General features: G+C 45.5%; 1 protein-coding gene across 1 annotated transcript in view; it reads right to left on the minus strand.

The window, feature by feature from the left end:
• Nucleotides 1-730: 730 nt before the first annotated feature.
• Nucleotides 731-21361, minus strand: part of LOC126050266 (sodium/hydrogen exchanger 2-like) — a 33008-nt gene continuing 12377 nt past the window's right edge. The window contains exons 5-12 of the mRNA XM_049827919.1: nucleotides 19138-19334; nucleotides 14099-14188; nucleotides 12117-12187; nucleotides 10789-10953; nucleotides 9995-10109; nucleotides 8540-8674; nucleotides 3997-4063; nucleotides 731-1949 (exon numbers count right to left, since the gene is read on the minus strand). Coding sequence (XP_049683876.1) covers nucleotides 1813-1949; nucleotides 3997-4063; nucleotides 8540-8674; nucleotides 9995-10109; nucleotides 10789-10953; nucleotides 12117-12187; nucleotides 14099-14188; nucleotides 19138-19334 — 977 coding nt within the window. The 3' untranslated portion in view covers nucleotides 731-1812. The remainder of the gene's footprint in view (nucleotides 1950-3996; nucleotides 4064-8539; nucleotides 8675-9994; nucleotides 10110-10788; nucleotides 10954-12116; nucleotides 12188-14098; nucleotides 14189-19137; nucleotides 19335-21361) is intronic.

Below are 21361 nucleotides of genomic sequence, written 5' to 3' on the forward strand. Positions count from 1 at the left end.
GAATAAAAAGGACTTGTCTTAGTAAATCTTTCAATAGCTACTTACTGTGCAGAACTTAAGGAGAAATTTTAAACACCATGGACATTAAACTGCAGGTAAACAGCAGACATTTCAACTCCAGATAGCCGAGAACCTTCAGATTCAGGTGGGTTTTTTTCCTCTCACTTGTATGCAATTGCTTATGCCAATAAACAGACCATTTTTCTCACTCGTTACAATCACTTGCCTTGCTCAGGATCTTGTGATCACTGAGCAAGGGTTGCACAGGGCAGAGCTGAATGTGCCGCTGTTCAAAGCAGATCTCCCAAAAAAAAGCAGGATTGCTGTGCTGGACCGATGACACCCGGAGAGACACCTCCGCGTGTCATCAGCTACTGCTGACATCACCACGAGCGCATTGCAGATGCAGGGATGTCATAACTCGTAGACGATCTCATAACACAGCATAGTTAATTGAAAGAGAAACGTAGTACATTACAACGTATTCGTGTATGTTGTGTTTTACAACATATTCAAAGATGGGCAGTTTTCTAAACAATGTGTAGACAAATCCCACGCAAGATGGGTTAAAGTAAGAGACAAACCAAAATTTTAATAAAGTAACTGATGACAACGATGGACTTATACTAAAATCAATAAATATGTACATAGATGTATATACACACTCAAAATACACATATAAGGCTGAAAGGTCCAATTTTCATTTGCAGTGAGGTGAATTTCCAGTGGCCCGCAAGTCAAAATGGACTACATCAGCTTATATCAGGACACTGTAAAGGAGTTTGTTCAAATGAAAATGAGACCTCCATGTCATTGCAAAGCAAACACACGCAATTTTGTGTCTTTAAGTTAAAGCGAAAGCCCCAGTGTAGCAGGCAGTGGTGTCCTGGGGCCTTTTGGGTCCCTCTCTCTGCCACATCTTCTAAGGAGACGCATTCAAACCTCCTCTGACCCTGCAGCTCTCGGCTACGGCAGCAGAGATCAGCTTAGAGAATCTTGGCAGGCTTGCTGCAAACAACCAGCCACAGCACAAGGTTTGCCCATCTATTTCAGGGCTGGCACCCTCATCTGATATCGCCACTGGGTTTGGAGCATCCCCATTTTATTTTTTGAGGTGAACCAATCCTTAAAAAAATTTTTAAAAAATCAGTGAGAATGTATTTTCCCCTTTTAACACAGCTGCAATAAGTTTTCATTAGAAGAACTGTGTCTAGGTGTGGGACAGACCCTCTGGTAAGACACAACACCTTATTTAACTATATGCTTTAACTTGGGACTTCATGTGATTAATGTTCATAGTCAGGACCCATCAGTTCCTCAGGAGCAGAAGAGATCTTTGTTTCTGCTGTCTCTCCTGGTGGCATGTTCTATCGCCTAATAAAACCCTTTTTGAGATTATAAAGTTTTTCCTAATATATAATCTAAATGTTCCCTGCTGTTTAGTCTACCCCGGCTGATTAATGAGAAGATCTAATATCTCACCTTATTAAAACATCCTTTCTTGCAGTCGTAGAGAGTTTCAGCAATTTTCCCAGAGTGAACAAATTTTTCCTAGACATTTCTTAGAAATTCTCTCTCAGATATTACCTTGCATTGCAGGTGCTCAGCTGTGCATCTTTTCCCTTGGTTCCCATTAAAAACCAACATTCTGCAATAAGAGCACACATTTCGATGCAAACCACTCAGAATATTTTGCCCGGTCTGTGCTGTCCTTTTCAGTATGCATCTTATATACATTATCTACATGTATAGTACCCATCCATGCAACAGAGTCATATCCCCGATGGGAAGCCAGCAGCATCACTTGTGCTTTTACATCTCCAAAGTCAGCTCTTTCTCCGTGTCTTTCTTCTCACCCCAGGCCGTACCGCTGGGCTGCGGCGGTGGGATGACACACACCGACTTCGACCGGTTCCGTTCCACTTCCCGAACCTTTTCTGCATTCCCCACTGTGGGAAGAGAAAAACACCAACTTGTATGAGAAATGTTCTCCTTTGCGGGTCAACAGGAATGAAGAAATACCGAGAGCTACCGAGGTGGCCATTTGCACGTTAGAGATGAGCTATTCCACTGCAAGGATCACTTTTCAATGATAAAACAGAAGACAAAAAGATGAGGGTTTCAATGGAAGAAAAAGGGGGGGGGGGGGGAAGACAATTTAAACCCTATTTTGTACTTTGAAATATGTTATTTATCTGGATCAATATCATCCTTTTTTTGTCAGCCCCCACCATCAACTCCACAGAACAAAAATTCCTATCAGTGACTACTTTAAAACAGCTTTTCAAGGTGTCCTGCTGGAGCACCTATAATTTCACGTCGCCACATAAAGTGATTTTTCCCGGAGGTGTACATGCAATCACGATGTGAAGGGTTACAGTCTCCTTCAGCCCAGTCGCCAGGGTATGTCAGGGGCTGTTGTGCTCACATTTTCCCTGGGGCAAAAAAAAAAAATAAAAATCCAGAAATACTGATTTTATCACTTTGCTCTGCTTACACTTACGTTTTTCTTCAGGAAGAACATAGTTTAAACTTTTTAGGTTTTTTAGGTTTCTTTAAACTATTTCTAATAAACTGTGGATTAAAGTAGCTACATCCCTAGCAGATGTCCAAGTTGTGAACACACAAATGCCACACGATTGTGTTCCTTCCATCTACTCTTGCAAACCTGTACTAAGATACTGTTGTGCAGGGAAAGTGCCAGCTATTCTACAGCTCTTTATTTAGCAAGTTTTCAGTTAACTGTTTAAAGAAAATTACAAAGGAAGGAAACATTAGAAATAGAAGGACACAAAAAGATTGAAAGGAAATTTTCTTGTTTCTTAAATATTTTTCCAGTAGATATGTAACGAAGACATATTCTGTACATTAATGTTAGACCCAGGCCCTTAACCTATCTCAACCCGTATTGCGAGGCAACATTATTTTTTTCTTTTTTTTCAACAAACACTGAATCTTTTCAAGCATCACTTTTACAGACGTGCTTGTGCTAAAAGGTGTTGTGCCAAGTATTGTAAAAATTCAGTGCCCAGTTTTGCACTGAACATCTCATGTGGTTCAGAGGCTAAAATGACTCTGTCTACTATACTTTGTGTGAGGCTTCATTGATATTAAACCTTTCTTTTTAAGTGTGAAAACTAAGCTTTCAGTTATCTAAAAACTGAGCTTGGGCTTAGAAAAACATGAGGTCTTGAGACACTGATCTTTCTGTAACAGATATTCAAAACAGACAGTGCTGCTAATGGGCCACTCAAAATGCATTTTAATAATGCTTAGCAAGCAAAAAAAAAAAATAGAACTTAATTTTTGGAAAGCATTTGGGCACAAACTTCATGTTTTGAAGTATCATTCATTTTTATAAGTTTTTAGTCTATGCATTAGCATCACCGTAGGCAGAATGAGCTGCAATTGCTGCCAAACAACTTAGTGCTTGGTGGAACATGGAGAACAGTACCAGTTTCAAACGCTTGCCTGGCCGGATACGGGAGGCAAGAAAATTCTGGGTAAATTCACGCACCCCTTGCAGCACACGGGTAATACGGAGGTCAAACGCCTGGACTGGGACACGCTTCTCACTGCGATGGTTCCCAACACCTGCCCCCAGGGAGCTGCCTGGAGCACCTTCACCGCCAGCCGTGCATCCCACCGCACGCTGAATCTCCTCTCAGGTCGGGCTGGGATGGGGCCGGGAAGGCTTTCGGCTCCGCTTTCTTGGTCACGATGCTCATCTGAGGAACCCGGCGTTGTCCCCCGGGGTTGGAGCGATGTCCCTGCCAGCCCTGCCTGCGACACGCAGCCCAAAGCTTCCCGCGGCGAGGGAGGGAGGGCAGGAGGCTTCGCCGTGGCTCTCTCCCAAATCCCAGCCCCGCAAGGGACACGCCGTGGACCTCGGCACATCCTTCCCCTGTCACCTGCTGGGTGATCCCATGGGGACGGGGCAGGGTGAGGAAGGGAGGTGAGAAATCCCCACCGGCGGCCACCGGGTCCCCAGCTTACCGGTGAAGGAACGGCACAGCTTGGGCTGCGGGCCGGAGACGCCCCGCGCTGAGTAGGAGTCCTCCTTCTGCGATTAAGGAAGAAAAGTACTTTAATGCATTTATGAAAACCGCTAGCGAGTCTGTTAATGACACTCCTGCTTCATAAACAAGCCATTTGCAATCCCCAAGGACTCCGTTTCCATTTGTTTTACTTTTGCCAAGAAAAACAAAAAGAACTATTGCTAAAAATAGACCGAATAGATGGCAGGAAATATTTACAGACGCTGGTTTGTTTCGAGTTGGTGGAAGAGGTCTGAGCTCTCCAGGAGTGATTCGGCAGGTAGGATGGGAAGGAAGGAACAGTCCCGGAGCGGGGAGGACGGGGCAGAGGCAAAGCCCGTCCCCAGCACATGGACATTTCTCACCTTGGCTCTTCCCCACCTTGGCTGCAGGCCAAGGAGGCAGGTAACGAGCTTGCACTAACGAGCTCCCTGTCCTTTCACTCCAGTGCTAATCTCCACCCTTCAGGAAAAAAAAAAAAAAAAAAAAAAAGAGGAAAAAAAAAAAAAAAAAACCACCAGGTAGCACAATGCTGCCTGAATTGTTCGGTGCTTCTGTAAACTGGGAATAAGTCTCTTACGCAGCTGTGATTTGGCACCTCGATCCAGAAACCCAGACTGCCAAAATAACTCTGGACACCTCCCAGCCTAGTTTTCTGTTTTGTTTCGGTTCGTTCTCCTCCCTCCCCTAACGAGGACCGATGCCCTCCATCCCTTGTTCGCACTTTTATTGACCATTTTAATAACAATGCCTTCCCAGCTCCAGCAGCAGCGCCCGGCTCCCTGGAAAGCCATTCCCAGGGGCATTTAACGATTCTCAGAGCATGCTCCATGAAAGGGCTCCGACATAATTACCAAAGGCAGTATGTCATTTACGCACATGGCTTACAGGCAGCTCCAAATAAGCTCCTTCTGGGGGAGTGTACTCGTGTTTTGGCAGAAGAAAAGAGGACGAAGTTGCCTGGCTACAGGTGCAAGGATTTTCTGGGTGCTCGGTGGTAAATAAAAGCTATTCTGGGTCTCAGAAACCGCCCTGCCAGCGTACTCTGTGTTGGAACTTTGCCTAAAATAAGGCAAGCCCAAAATCCGGACAGCGTTCAGAGCCAGCGTGATGCACAGCTCCAGGAAGCAGCAGCCTTCGGAAGGAATTTTGTCCTTAGGCGGAGGAAGGCAAACTTTCTGCTGGAAAGAGATAGTCTTGGAGTTAATCCCCTGGGCTACGATTCAGATCTGAAGTCACCTCGTAGGCCTGCCAAGGTTTTTTTTTCTGCCTGGTGTAAATCATTTAACCTGCACCATTGGCTCTGGAGGGATGAGGATTGTTCTTTTCTTACTTTTTTTCTCTGCCTTCCCTATTCACTCTGCAACTCCTCCTTGTCAGGGGCGTCTAACGCAGCACGACTGTAAAAGCAAAGGCAGAGACCTCAAGTGCAGTACAACCCCAAGGCACCTGAAGCCACCCAGGTTAGAGAGAAGAAGTGATTCGCCCCGGCCGAAGCCTGCGGTCGGTCACGGACCGGTGCCTGTCCTGGCGAGGGCACCGGTTTCTCCACACCGACTGTGGAAGGAGTTGGGTTGTCCATCGGGTGAGATGAACTCTGCTCTTGGCTCTTCCCCAGCCTGGTGGAGCCCCAGACCTATAGGAAGATGCTCTTCCATGCATACCTTATTCTGTGGTGACTGATACGGGGGCGGGGGGGGGGAAGACCAGCCAGCACCTAATAAATTATGAGATTAATCTAACTGAGCGACAACAGCTTCATATTTTAATAGCAAAGGACTAACCAACTTCACTAAAAAAGAAAAATACATATGCAGCCAGCCAGCAAGCAGAAAAAGCAGCGTTTTTCCTGAACCAAAGGGATTTCTTAATTATTCACTCAGCTCACAACAGCTAACTGATTGAAAGTACCGCCAAAGCTTTTTTCAAACAGACTGGCAATAGGAGACGTGCAGGCGTTTCACCAGCACCAGAGGGGTTTCAGTGGCCCTTTGCTTGAAGTTTGTTTCGCAGTTCCTTGGTTTCCTGTTGGGTTTGCAAACACAGTTGTAATGCTTCCATCTCGTGGTGAAACGCAGAATAGAAAAATGTGTGGCATGAGAGCATCTAGTTTTTTCTTGCTGACTCAAAACCTGGAAGGCCAAACCCTTCCCTTTGGGACTACAAAAGATGGAGTATCTGACAATTAGAAAAATCTCAAACGCTAACTAGCTACGGTTTTTTCATTCGTTGCTGTTTTTTAAACAGGAAAATGCCATTTGCTTGTCAACTTGGCAGGAAAGTAAATCTGAGCGGCTTAACTTTTTCCCCCAAATTTAAAATATTAAGCTGCATTTAATGGGCTGAAATCTACTTTTTAGCACAGCGTTCCTTCTTTCTGCTGACAAATTCTGCAATCTGTCCTCCTACAGTGTGAAGTAACAGCATTCACCCACCCTCCCACCTCGTGTTAATATTCCAGGGCTCTTTTAGAACATTATCCCATCACTTTTGGGTATCGCCTTATTTCTATTCACAGTAAAATGAGGCAGCTCTTCTAAAACATTAGCAGGTAAGCTGCTGATCACACAAAAGATGCCTGGCTTTTCCTTTCGGGTGCAGAGGGATGCTTCTTGGGCTTAGAGTCACCCTTACAGATGTCAATGGAATCAGCTTTCTGTATTTACATCTGCTTCCCTTAGACTGGCACAAAGCAAAAGTAGCTGCCGTAAAGAGGTGTGACTAGCACCAGCAAATGACTTCTATGAGACAGCAGTATTCAGCATCAAATTGGCATTTTGCATAATCCATAGGCGCATTCGCGACCCCCATAGGGCATTAGCCCCCATCCAGGAGTCAGTACAGAGACAGAGTGAATTCTACTGCTTTTGCAATTCCCCCCAAAATATTCTGTTCTCTGAAAGGCCAGCTGTAAGCATTCAAGGTAACAGGAGAAACGGTCTTCCCAAAGGTGCTAAATTTCCTACCAAATGCACCGCAGTACCTACTGGGAGCAGCAGCGAAGGGCGAAGCAGGAGCGCAAGGGTTAACAATCAAATGTCCTTAAAGTATGTAACGTCGTGCTCAAAATCAGCCCTAGTTTGATGTTGTTCTTTTGAAGTTTAATTATACCAAATGTTCTACAGGAACATGCCATGTTCTTGCCTATCTATTTTGAATTGTAAGTACCAATCAGCATGTAAATGATCAAATTAAATCTTTTAAGTTGTTTGCAAGAGCCAGAACACCTTTCTCTGAATGAAGGGCTGAGAAGCGGCGGCATTTGGTGCGTTACTGCCGTTCTCGGTGGGCTCTTCAATGACTGGCATTTGAACAAAGAAATCAGAGTGGAAGAAAGCCTGCGGCAGTCCCGAGTTCTTGTGCTGTCGTGGAAAATTACTATCTAAATAAAGAGGATAAATTATTTCTTTTTTAAAAGGTCATTCTGTTCTCTTCAGCTATGGAGCCTTGCTGGCCAGCTTAGAGACCACAGTTTGCACTTGGACAGTGCTCGAGCTCAAACCATCCAAACCTAAGATTCAGAGAAGTGGGTAAAATTTAGGGACGGCTCAGCAATTACTGCTGCTGCCCTGGGGGGTTTGGAGCAAAATACAGGGGCAGGGGGTTAATTGCTTTTCCTCTAGAGTAAGAGTTACAGAGGATGGGGGAAACTGAAAAGACCAAGCCTGCTCCTCATGCGCCGTTCCTGGACCATTTTGTCTTTCCACAGGGAAATGGTGGTCCAGCTTCTCTCACTGCTTTCCAAAGAAGTCAGCAAAAGTCTTCACCAGCACAGACATAGTATTTACCTTGTTTCTCCTCTAATTCAGAACAGGAACTGACACGGAGCTGTGCCAGCAGTAAATTTGGACTCAAAGTGGTTCTCCCAGGAATCCAGTATGCAACACTTCCCTCTATTTTAATTTCTTCAAGTCTGCCTAGAACCATAGCTGCTTTTAAAAACAAAGAACTCGCCTCCAGAATAAATAACAAAGCTCACAGTAATGTTTCTGTCCCTGCAAAAAGAGTTGGGGGGAAAAAAAACACCGAACAGTTTCAAATATTTACAGTCCATCTGGACAGCTGACAATGGGGGAACCAAATTCCCTCCTTCGATGAAATCTCCCAGAAAAGAAAACATGGGAAAGCCAGACCTCTGGATCTACAGACTGAAGCCCTATTAATAACATTTGCTCAGTAAACAACTTTCCTAGCATGGATGGAAGCCTGTGTTCACAAAGCACCGAATGGCGCTACACGCAAGATGGCTCGTTTGTTTGTCAGGAGTTTGGTTGGGTGGGTTTTTTTTTTTCCCCTTGGTATTTCCTACTCATTGGAATGCAATTTAGGATTGAGACACACTTATTTTTTTTTTTTTTTAATTTAAGGCAACGAGATTTGTCTTTAAAAGGAAATACCACCAGCAATAAACAGCACTAGTCCTAGTGTTTGTTATACCCGCAGAGTGAAAGCACCCCATGCATGGTTCTCCGCGGGTCCAAGCTTTCCCTGCTCCCTCTTACCTCTTTCCTGGAGCTGGCCGTGTCGCCTCCGCTCACTTCCACCCGCAGGCTCTTGTGCCGGAGGATCAGGATCTCCTTGGCGTGCTCCACGGGCTCGGACTCGCCGGGAAGAGTGTGCCTGTTGTACGCCGGCCCCTGCACATTGCAGAAGACGACGACCACTGCTGGAGGTGGGACCGTCCCTCCCTCCGCAGCTGCATCCCTTCTTTAGTGCCCGCATCTTCCAGGGTCCTTCGACCCCCTGTAGCCACCCTGCCTAGTTGTGGGAATAAACTGATCCACCCAAGGATGAGAGGTGGGGATGGAGGGAAAGAGCCAAGGAAGGAAGGGACTCCAAACTCTGCTTCTTTACGCAAGATCGCCCAAGCGATCACTGAATGACGAGACGGAGATGCATCTCTGTTAGTCCAGTGACACACCGACCTAGCGCAACTACTCTGCTCGAGGCGCCTTCAGCCTCAGTGCCTCTGCCCAGCGCTCCAATATTTTATACCAGCCCCACCTTCCTATATAAATCATGCAATCAACAGGAACCGTACATCCTCCTTCAGAAGCTTTAAACCAACCAAACTTAAATCTCCCACTATCATCAGTGGGAGTTGGGATAACTCTGTCGCTACAAGGGGTGAGGCCGGATTTAGGCAGGAGTAAGCGCGAACAGGAGGTATGCCTTCATCTTCATCCTGTTCACTATTTCTATAGGTTTCCTCCCAGCCTTATCTGCTTGCTTGTCTTGGCTCAGCAGAGGGACAGGAGGGGGTGGTTGATCCCTCTGTGCTGAGCTGCCCACACCAGCCGCATCCCCAAGGACTCGGTATTTCGTGCGTAATCCATAAAACAAAGGCTTAGATGGGTTTTAAGGATAAGGCTCCATGTATCACCATGTGAACAGCAATTACAATGCACAATCCTAGGTGCTATGTAAAGCTTCAGACAGATTATTCATGAGTTATTCTGTAAACAGCAAGTGGTTTCTACGTTATTTACCAGTTGTACCAGTTTCATAGCAAAACTGCCGAGCGGCTTTAAAACCTCGGCAGAGTAATTCTTACTTGCAGCTCACTGACTGTGCTCTCTCCTATGGGGATAACCCCATTCCTGCTCTGCCCTGCAGGTAACCAGGAGCTGTTGCAACTGCTGGATCTGCTAACCTGATGCCTGAAGATCCATGCGCTCCTCCTTTCTCCTTTCTGGTTCTGGGTAGTGATGCCTAAAATACTTCACGAAATTATAGGCTGACTGGGTGAACCTTTCAAAAGCTGTCATGCTGCAAACAGAAATGTGCCACTGACTTGGAAACTGGATCTGGCTTCACACAGCCAACTATTCTCTGCTCACAAAGAGATATCATTAGTAATTATGTAAATATTCATAACATCTGCTCAGGCTGTTAGGATAAATGAGATAACTTTTGTTATTGGACATCTAAAATACGGATTGAGGGAAGAGTTATACCGTTCTCCTTATTCGATACAGGTTCCTTGCCAATATTTCCTGTATATTTTCCAGGACATCCGGATTCAGAGCATCCTCCAATTTTTTGTCTATTTTGACAGTCCTGTCGTTGTTGCTGCAAAGAAAATGAGAACGCCTTATTTCGGAAGATGCACAGCAGCACAGCCAGTGCATCCCCGAAGCCCAGTGTTGACGGCAGCCCTTTCAGATCCCACCACCACCAGCAGACGTGACCAACAGCTAATCCTTGCAGATGGAGGTCACCGCGGAAGGGGCATTGGGTATCTGCATCAGAGCTGTGCCATCCTGGTAGATAAAAGAGCTGTGGGGAGCTGTGGCAGGGCAGAACCATTGGTGAGAGACGAGACGGCCATTCTGACCTGCAAATATTTGACCTGCTGTCTCAGCCGATGCTCGTTCTCACTGTCGGTTCCTTCAGTATGCGTAATGGTGCAAAGCCATCAAAAAAGGGTGCAAGAGCCTCTTTTTCAGAGCACCGTTTCTGTGTAACTCTGGGAGGAATACAGGTGAGCCTCCACATACAAGATCAGAAACTGTTCATCAAAGCCAGTAGGTTGCTCATCCACCTGATCATTTTTAACACCCGCCTACTCATCTTTAAATAGTGTTTCCTTTGCGTTTGTCCGAGCTATGCTGTTCCTTGCCCTGGGATAGCCCAGCGGGGAAGAGCAGAGGGGGGCAGAGAAGTTTGCAAAAGCCTGTCATAACTGTTCCCTCCGGTGGGAGGGATGGGACGAGTGACAGAAAGGGGACGACCGCAGGGGAGCACTTACAGCAAGGATGGATGAGACGGAGCATGACCCAGCTGCCCGGCTTCTGCCAGCTCAATGGCGTGTTTCCGCTCCAGCTTTTCGTAGAGAAGCACGATACTTGATTTTGGCTGGTCGTATTCTCGAAGCAGGATCTTCTGCAGGTATTTGCTGTTGAAATATTCTAATCTGTTTGAGAACAAAACAAGACATGCTTAGCCTCCTCCCACCTCTCCCAGCACCTAAATGGACCTGAGCAAGCCAGCAGGTTCATAGTCCACAATTGCCCCATATTCCCTTATATTCCATTACCTTCTTTCCAGAAACCCACAGACCCAGAGGTCAGTCCTCAATTATTTCTGCACTACAGCACCTGAGCTAAGATATTAAAGCTCTGCCAAATACAATAAAAACTCCCCAAAGTACCAGATTTATCATGAACTCTACTATAAGTGCTACAAGCACATGCGGTAGCCCCAAGGGATGCAAGAGTTTTCAACACTTCCAGATTCCCTCTTGAGCCGTTTCCTCTCGCTTTCTGCTCAAATGCAGCACAACGTTTGGGAAAGATCTAGTTGGTATCAAATACTGTTCACAAACCTGCTAGCGAGGAGCCAGGACACTCCTGAGCAGCAGCGATTCCCATACCCTCTAGTGGCACTTCCAAGCACTGGCATTCCTAAGAAAATCCCTGCCAGCTGCATTAATCGGAGTCCTTACCATGAAGTTAGCGGCGCCTGTATCTGCACAGCCAAGGAACTAAACCTGGTAGATTGCTATTGGTATATTTTATGTTATTTGTATTTTAAAAAAAAATAAAATCTATGCGTACAATCTACCAGAACTTAATGAAAATTGAGCACTTTGCTACAGAAAGATGTCGAGATCCTCTATAATTTGTCAGTCCACGACAAGCAGTTGCCCCTCCGAATGCTGCAAGCTCATATTTGTACCATTACTTGGGCACACACTGGGTTGGGGTCCTCAGCTCCCACACGGCCAGACGGGCAGGAGGGCACGGGCAGCACCGCTGCAGGCAGGGACAGCCTGAAGCCACACGAGCCGTGTGTCGTGCCGGCATGGCCCTTTCATTTCCAGCAGATTTTGTTGGCCAAGAAGGGACAAACACAACAGGAGAAGGGAAAGGAGTCTTTTTAGGCTCAAGTACAATAGGTGACCCGCAAGCATGGAAGCGTCCCGAGAACCTGGTCTCGCCTTGGACAAGGGAAAGCTGCCCCTTGGTGCCACAAGGATGAACAAGGCTCAGTTGCCCACAGTGGAAATTTAGGGAATAGAAACCAGCCTCATTTTTTTCTACACATGTACACAGTTGTATTTCGGCAAATCCTTACTTGTCTTTCCAGTAATACTGTCCCCAGTGTCCAGATATATCTTCAATGCCAGCCAGCAAATGATCCAAGAACTAAACAGAAGAGAGGATTTTGCTATACACCGGTTGCATGTATTGCATACGTGATGAACTCAGTCAGCAAACATCAAAAGCCAGCAGACAAAACAGGAGATGCTTTCAGCTCAGTACACAGCACCGGTAAACAAGAAGAGGGGATGTCGGGCTAATTCCCCATCCAGGCATCCGCGAGTATCCCTCGGTTCTGGAGTACAATAAGTGGTTTGGCTGCTTGCTTTCAGGTCTGTGCGAGCAAAGAATAATCGCTGAGGGACGTGGATCTGCTCGTTATGATATGTACAGGATGGCTGATGGCTTGCATGTCCTGCATATTGGCCCTTGATAAAGCAGGAAATGCTCATATTGAGGGTTTTGAGGCCAATTTGTCTCAGGAGATCGGTATCTTCGGGATATAGATGTAGATAACGTACAAACGATGCTTTGACTTGAATAATAAATACTGCCTTCTCCCAGACACTTCCCATACGAAATTAAATCATTGGCCATATTGAGCCTTATACAAAAACATTATTATTGCTTAAAATTATATTAAAAATTCCAGACAGGTTGATTTTTCCACCTAGAAGTTATATCTCTGTGATTTCCCAAATTGTTTTCCCTCCTACTGGCACCTCTAAACTGGGAGAGGGCTCTGCTCTCCTGCAGGTCAATGCCCCTCCGCACTCAGGTACCAGTGTCCCTGAAGCTTCCTCCAGCTCTCATTTTTCAAAAAAAATTCTGTGGGGTCAGAGGCAGAAAAATTTCAGAGCGGTTCACTCGGCCCTGCCGCCTGGTACAGGTTTAGAGTCCTCGCATTGCTATGAGCAGCTGTAAGGTGTGAGGACCAGCAAATGACACACACACCACCACCCCCCAGTTCATCAGTTTTGTGAGCTAGAATGTCCCAACTATCCAGATGGAGAAACAAATTTGAGGAAGAAAGCTGCTTCTAGGTCCCCGATTTCCAACTATCTGCGTTCTTACCTTCTCTACTTCACTTAATTGGTACATAGCCATTTTCAGCTCACATTTCCTAATAAATACATTTCCAGGGATGATTTACTATTCACGCACTAACAAAAGAAGAAAATACTCTCTGTTCATGATAGGAAAAGACTCTTCAGCCTATTAAACTGTTCTGTTAACCTCACACAAAGCCCTGTAATACAACCTAATTGTGAGGATGCCAAACAGTTTTTATAAATGTCCTCAGACCTAATGTCTTTATAGCTAGCCACCCAAAAAGAAGACAAAAATATTCCCAAAAGAGCTATACCCACAGAAACGTGACTGAGCATAAACAATTAGATTTAGAAACATAATTTTACGTTGGATGCAGATGCAAACACAAAGCCTCAGCTAGGTGCGCAGAACACCCTGCTTTCTCATGGAGCTGCGCCCCTCTCTGAAGAAGTCCTCCATAACTAGAAAAGCATATATTTGGATGGTGAGAGCAAGGTGAACTAAATTCCACCTTTGGGTTATGGACTTAGAATCATGGAATGGTTTGGGTTGGAGGGGACCTTAAAGATCATCCAGCTCCAACCCCCCTGCCCTGGGCAGGGACACCTTCCACCAGACCAGGTTGCTCCAAGCCCCATCCAACCTGGCCTTGGACACTGCCAGGGATGGGGCACTTCTAGTGGTTCCCTCCTATATAGTGCTAACCTTACCCTCCCTTTTCTAAATTTTTTTTTTTTTTTTTTTTTTTTGCAAAAATATCCAAACCGATGGTGGTGACGGGTGCTATTCTAACATAAATAATAAACCACGGTTAGGAAGCCACGTAACACTTTAAAACTGGAAAGGGACTGACCTGCAGAGGATTCAGGTACAATTGCAGGGCTGTAGAGTCCCTGGAGGCACACCGCGTCAGCAAAGCGTATTGGAAAGCTCTGGCCGCGTGTTGATGGATGCATCACTTACCCGAATATGGATCTGCTCTCCCACTGTGGGAGCACTCTCTCTTTTCCTCTTGACAGCCAACAAGTCAACGAGAGGACGGATGGTCATTCCCTGCAGCATAACCACAAAAGCAAAAATCAGCCTTTCTTTGCATCAAATGTTCTAAGTGGTACCGGCACTGGAACAGAAATCACCAGCGTGGGTAGGAGCCACAGCTACCTTGTTCTTTGCTAGAACAAGACCTGCTGTTTGAGCTAGGCCCCTCTTATCTGCTTGGTTTTATTAGCATGATAAAATCTGCGAAGCTTCGACAACGCTAGAAACTCTGTTCTCCCAACTATAAGCCAAACATTTTGTTTGCTCCTGGTAGTAGCCTGTCAAAGGGAGCTCACATGCCGGCTTCAGGCTGCAGGTAGGCAGAGAGGGCCGCTCTCCTCATTTGGCATCTCAAAGACCACAAAACGCCAACCAATAATTTCAAGGTCAAGCCTGTGGCTTACTATTGCTCGTAGCCTACCAGATGGAAAGGGGCTTGAAACGTTCAAAATTCAAATGCCTGAAACGATGCTTGAGATTTCACAGCATGCAGCCTCCACCAACATTTGTCTGCTAACTTTTTCAGTATTATATGTCACGGATCATTACTCCAATGATCTTTGGTGGCCAGTCGGTGGCTAAGTTTACTAATCAAAGTATCCACCTGGTGGGAAGGGTCAAGGGAAGAGTTTTAATGTCCTTTAAGCCTCATGAGAGAACTTCTGAAATGCTGCTGTGATGCGTTTCTTAGTCTGACTTTGGTATGGAATGACTTTTCTAGGACATGTTTACAGCAAAAATGATGGAGTAGTTGATGTTTATGACTTCTGAATGTCACAAATGCTGGCACAGAGGAGAGTTGAACACATTTTTAATTACATAAACAATTAATGTGTCATTTTAATAACTAATTAAAAAAATGCATTGCTATTCAGAGCAAATAACATAAAACTCAAAAATTCAGAAGTAACATATTACAAAAATTAAGTAGAGACTATGCAGTTTGGTCTCTTGTCTTCACTGGATAATCAGCTGCATTTGTTTTAATTTTAAAGTGGCATTTTGGAGTTTTGTGACCAGGAATCCCACATTTAGAAACACCTGGATTCTTTTGGCTCTTCCTGACCTTGGGAGCATTGTGGGAATCCCACGTGTCATTTCAGGCCACGTATCATTTCACAACACTCCTGTAGTCCCCTGTGATGCTCCTCCACCCACCGGGGATAACTCCTCTGAAGCGCATCACCCAATGCTGATGGCTTTATCATGGCTCACACAAAGTTTTTCTACCACCAGCGATCCAGTAGTTAATGAGTCAGTGTAGGCAGCAAACAAAAAAAATAAAAATCCTCTTCGCAATTATTATATTTGCTAACAATTTCATGGAAGGGGTCAGAGGCCAATAGACCGAGAGAGTGAACTTCAAATGGAGAACATGGTATTTCATTTTTAAACCGCACTGAAAGGCAGAACAATGAGGGCTTTTTGTGACATTCCAGACAAGCCCACAGCTCCTTGGAGGACTTTCTGGTCTACGTGGCACATATCCAGGCCTGCTTGGAAGAGCTGAGGACTTGACAACTGCTCAGTCGACCTTCTCAAAATTATTAACCAGGCTTGTTGTGGGAAAAACCTTATGCAACTTAGGCCAAAATAGATGAGTCTCCTGGGTTGTGTACTGCACTGATAGACCCACGTATGGACAAGCCCAACTGCTTACACATTGGTCATTAGTCTGTGCAGCATGGGGCTTTTCAGACAGCATGGTCAGGATTTCCAAGAAAATGAAGTAGGTTTGTGCTCTGACAAGATGCCTTGCTGGCCTTTACTCACTTAAAAGAGCCCAAATCATCTCTCCCCTAGTTTCTGTCCTATCTTAACACAAACACCCCCCACGAAGCCTGTATTGATATCACTGTCAACATAAAGAAAACTTCTCGCACAAAACAACAGCAAAAGAATCCACTATCCACAGAAGCTGTTTTGTAGCCAATATTTCACTTGTCCTCTCCACCCAACGTGACATCCACCATGCAAGAAGCTGGGATATTAAAGACAGTCACTCTTCAATCCCGCATCCACCGATGTGGCCGACAGCAGTGCCACGGACTTCAGAAGCTGTAGGACTCCTTTGCAAAGCCAGGTTTCTGAAGGTTCATCTTAATACCTGCTTCTGCTTTATTTACCTATGTTTTCTGTGCTGAGCTACAGTAATATCTTTGCAGTTCAGCTTTTCAGCAAGTTTCCTTTTTTTTTTCCGCCCCCTGTTCTCGTGGTGGCCTCAGCTACACAATGCTGCAGGTATCTGGAGCCTGAGCAAAGTCTGTTTTTATAGATGCTATGTTCCCACTGAATGGCTGAAGGTCAAGGGGTCGCCCTGCCGACACGTACCCACGGGGGACCCTGTTTAACTCTCACCCTTTTGCATGGGGATGACATCACCAGTTGAGCTTTGAGTTTACACAAAAGCCCTTTTCCCGGTCCTGGGAAGGATTTTCCGAAGCCTCGGCAGAATGGAGCTGCTGCCTTAGAACAACCTTTGTCTGAGACTCAAGAGCGTCTCTGCATGAGCGGACGTGCCTAGTGACCGTATCTTTTCAATTTCTGACCCGCATTTGCATCTTAAAACTTGTCAACCTCCACCTAAGTACGCTCCCCCCACCCCTGGCCCCTACTCTCTCCTTTCAGGCTGAAAACTGCCCCCAGTCCAGCTGCCCCGCGGGTCTCAGCTCCGAGCCCATCGGCACGTCGGACTCGTTGACCATTTTTTCAGCTCGTGACGTGGATTAGGCAGACGTGGGGAAGCGGAGAGTCAACCTCAACCCTCCACCTTGCCCGACACCCCCAACCTGAGGGGGTCGGGGAGGCCACGTGGAAGGACCTTGCTCTTGCGGGGTGATGCTCAGCGTGAGCCACCGTCTCCCACAGCCTCCGCGGCAGCTCTGCTCCCTCCGTCCGAGGGCAGGAGGTGGGCAGCCCCAGCTCTGCAGCTCCACACGGACCTCACGTCCTCGAGCAGGAGCTCCCAGGGAGTTTTTTCTTTATGGTGGCTTTCCCAGACCCCCATCCCACTTGCTTCAGCAAGTGGGCACAGAGGAGAGTTGAGCATTAATATCCCTTTTCCGCACGGCATCTTTCCCAGCCCCCCCCATCCCACTTGCCCTAGGGATGGGTTCAGAGGAGACCCGCTCTGAACGTTTTTGGCACAGACATCAGCCTCGCTCACTTCAGGACCGGACAACCCCAATTTTTCCACCACAACCTCCTTCAAACGTGCCAGCGTTTGCCAGGTGAAGGAAAAGGGGTGCCTGCAGAGAAACCCCCCAAGGAGCCTCGCCCTTACAGACCCGCTGCTGGGCAGAGAAGAGCAAGGAGAGATAGCCAAAATTCTTCATCCCACGGAAAGCTGCAAGAACTCTTTTACCAGTAGATGTCAGGGCAATGCTGGGAGCTGCTGCCTGCCTGCTCCCGAGCAGGGCTGCGCTGCGCCCTGGAGCCCAGAAACTCCTCAGCCTGTGCCTAAGGGAGAGAAAAACCCTTCTCCATCATACCCCCGGGGGACTGCTCGTTCAGAATCCGTGAAAAATAAAAGCATGTTAAGTAAGGAGAGCAATGCCAGCACCGAGTTGTGCCCCTGTCCCAGCTGCAGGCTGGCTAGCCTGGGTCCTTGCCCACTTGCCCACTATGTCACTGCAGGCGGGGGCAGATGTGGTAGCTCCCATGGGCTCCCCAAAAGCAGTTCAAGCTGCAGATGCTCCTACAGCCTATTTTCTAGAGGATTGGGCTTTGCAAAAAATCAGCCATAGCAGAAATCAGTCTTTAAAAAGATATATTTAAAAAAAAAATAAAATTGTGCTTTCAACAATAAAGCCAATTATCTCAGAGCAACCAGTGCTGTGAGGGTCCAGCTCCCTCCCCTACCCTGGCAGTGGGGGGGTTAACACATCCACAGCCACCCTCTGATGTGGGCAGGTTGCACTCGCTTGCAGAAGCTTCCCCACTGGGTAGGAAACAGCCCAAGAATCACTAGGGCAGAAAAAAAATAAAAGCAGGTAGCAACAGGGCTTAGGGATCAGTTACAAAAGAAAAATGAGAGGCAAATAAATAAAATGTGCTATGACTTTTTTATTTGCTTCTGATTTTCCTTGCTTTTATAACGAGTAACACACCCAAAATTTTTTTCCGGTGGAAGAGTTAAAGCAATCCCCTTCCTGCTGCATCATCATAAAATTAACTGCAGCTGCTTTGCTGCATGAATGTGAAAACATCTCAGGCATATATACAAAACATTTTGATAAACAACCAATGACTGTCATTGCTTCCACTGTTGGATGCCCCAATAAAATGGAACTCATTCTCAGAAAATAAGTCGTCACTCCTTCAAAATGAGGCCCCTTTAAACTGTCCCACTTGTGAACTACCGAAACTGAGATGACCAAACCATAAACCTCTTTTAAAATTCTTGCTGCCCATGTTCAGAAGGTTTGGAGTATCTCCAGTATCTTCCATCTTCTCACCTTGGGGATCAGGAAAACTGACCTTCATTACTGCATGGCTCAGGCAACATTTCTTTTCATGACAAGGCCTACGATAACGACTGGTTCTTACCTTGCTCAATCAGCAAACTGGTTGTAGAGGCTGATTTGTGTCGGCTTTGCTCTCACATAAAACACGTAAAAGCACTACTTCAGAGAGGAAACTTATGCCAGCATCATTCTTCACAATTTTCACCACGGCTACACAAATATGGATGGACCAGGTCAAAGTTATCAGGGGAAATGCTATAGCAGATGTTGTAAGTCAACAACTGCTAGTCAACCTCACGAACGTGTGACACCTTCTCACACCTTCTACCTCTTTCAATAATAATTTTAAATTTTTATATGCCAACCACTTGATGGAGGGAATGTTTCAATGAATGGTAAATCCTTGTATCCATCTAATGGTTTAGCACTGGTTACTTGTCTGGAAAAAAAATCGTGCTTATTATTTACATCTGCTGGTGACACCAAGATTGTTTTTACCTGTACGAACACGGTGAAGAGGATGACAACAGTCGTTGCTGCAATGAAGAGCTTCTTTCTGTGAAAGTCAGGAAGCAAGAACACCAAAGAGAAACAAATGGCCCCTCGGAGACCCCCGTACGCTATAATGAATTGGTCTTTGCTGGTGATGGTGTTCACGTGAAATCTATTCACAAAGAAAGTCAGCACGAGAACCCCTGAAAAGCAGGAAAGAAGATGGGAGCATATCAAACAAAAAGAGCAATTAGATAAAACTCATAGCCATGTGATATAATTTACGGTAAAACATCACTAAACTGGTAAACACCAACCACGAGGAATTGGCCGGGGCCCAAAGTACTATATTCCCAATATGCCACTGGAGAATGGCTTTTCTTCCACAGCCTGGTCCAACAGGTTTGCATTTGATTTGTCCAGATAAAAATTAATCCCCAACACATTTCTGATTTGGGGGATACCAAAAACCATTGACTGGCCACAGTTCTCGGGGTTTGTACAACTACAAAATTTTGGGTAGCTCATCTTGTATCAAATTCTCTTGGTTTTTAACTCAGCCTTGTGCTTAGCACAGTCCAGCTGGGAAACCAGAGTTTCCTTCAGAAGGACTCTGGACTCTGCAGGGGAGTTTTAGTGTCATCCCGCTCCCACAACTGCGGCTCCCCAGAGTTACCTGATGACTCCGTGTTAAGCATCAGCTAAATACTGAACAAACAATAACTACTGGCAGCATAGGATGTATTAGCACATCTATTTTGACGGTAGTTAATTAAAGTTTTTAGGGCAATCCTATGGTCACGTGCCAGCTGAAATTTTACATCTACCAGTATAATGATACAGAGCCAGATTCTGAGGATTGAAATATTAATTGATTTATTCTAATTGGTGATAACAAATGATTGAATTGCTTGGATTATAAACGCTCTCAAGACAAACCATCAGCAATAATTTAGCCACCAGTTACCCTCCGATTTCCAAAAGTTTCCAAGCAGTAGCCAAGGCACTCTAAATATTTGATGTATATTCTGCCGGCATTAATGTTGTTTCTTCACAAATCTTGCCCTCAGAGATTTATACTGTGTGAATTTAAGACTACATAAGGTGACACAGCAATTGATGTAATTTATAGTCATTTGCAAATACATAAGCAGATGCGGAAAGGTACAAAAAGTCAGGCCTTAAATCAGTAAGCCGTGATCTTAATACCAACAGATGTGATCAACATCTTATTTTCTGAAGATTAATGGCCATTTTGAGAACTGATGACACAGACTGTCATTGACTTTTGCTAGGAATTAGCTGGATCTCCATCACTATTGCTTTTCTAAAGGGTGTTTGTAAGAGAAATAAATGTCAAAAATAGTGCACTTTTAATGTACATATCAAACATCTTCACATGCATACAACTAAAAATATCTGAACTTTGATTGCACATCAGACCAGTTGGAAGAAAAAAAAAAGCTGTGGATGTTCAGGAATAGGGAACTCAATTAACTGAACCTTGCAACACCTTCTCCGTCCCCTGAGCACCATGGAGCTGCTGCCCAGACCAGCAGATGTGAAGTACTTTGGTTTCAAGGTTGTTTGTAACTTTAAAAAAAAAAAAAAAAAACAACCATACCTCAGATCACATCTTCAGCTACTGTAAGCTCAGGCAGTACCAATGATTTAAAGGAAGAAAATTTACTTGAGCTGATATCCTGGCTTTTGTCTTCATTTAATCCTTCCTCATAAATTACTATTAGCATTCCCTAAACTAATTCAAGGCCAGTTTGCTCCAAGAGATGACATACAACTAAACATTTTGAACAGAATATATATTCTTCTGGAGATACACCTTGAAAAAGAGCAGAAGGAAATCTCCCCAGTGCTTGGATAACAGTAGAATACTAGCGTTGTCTTGCAGTTAATGCATTTCGCTTTTTAGATGACCTCTCTTACAGCAAAGCAATTCCAGTCCCCAGGCTTCAGCAGAATCATTTCTCGTTTAAGAGCACTACGAGGGTCCAATAAAGGACTGAGGTGCAACTTACATACTAACCCCAGTGCTCTCAACCCCAAAAGTCCTCAATTCCTGCAAGCAAACTCTATGGGCACCTCCCATTTCTGGATCAGTGCCTCAAGCACGTCCAGAGCTGTCGGACAGGTCTGAGCAGGTCAGGATTTAATCCCAACCACCATCTCCAAGGCAGGCGTTTCCCAGCACGGCTTCATGCAGCGCCCTGCC

Source organism: Accipiter gentilis, chromosome 24, assembly GCF_929443795.1.
Source record: "Accipiter gentilis chromosome 24, bAccGen1.1, whole genome shotgun sequence".
Classification (NCBI taxonomy): domain Eukaryota; kingdom Metazoa; phylum Chordata; class Aves; order Accipitriformes; family Accipitridae; genus Astur; species Astur gentilis.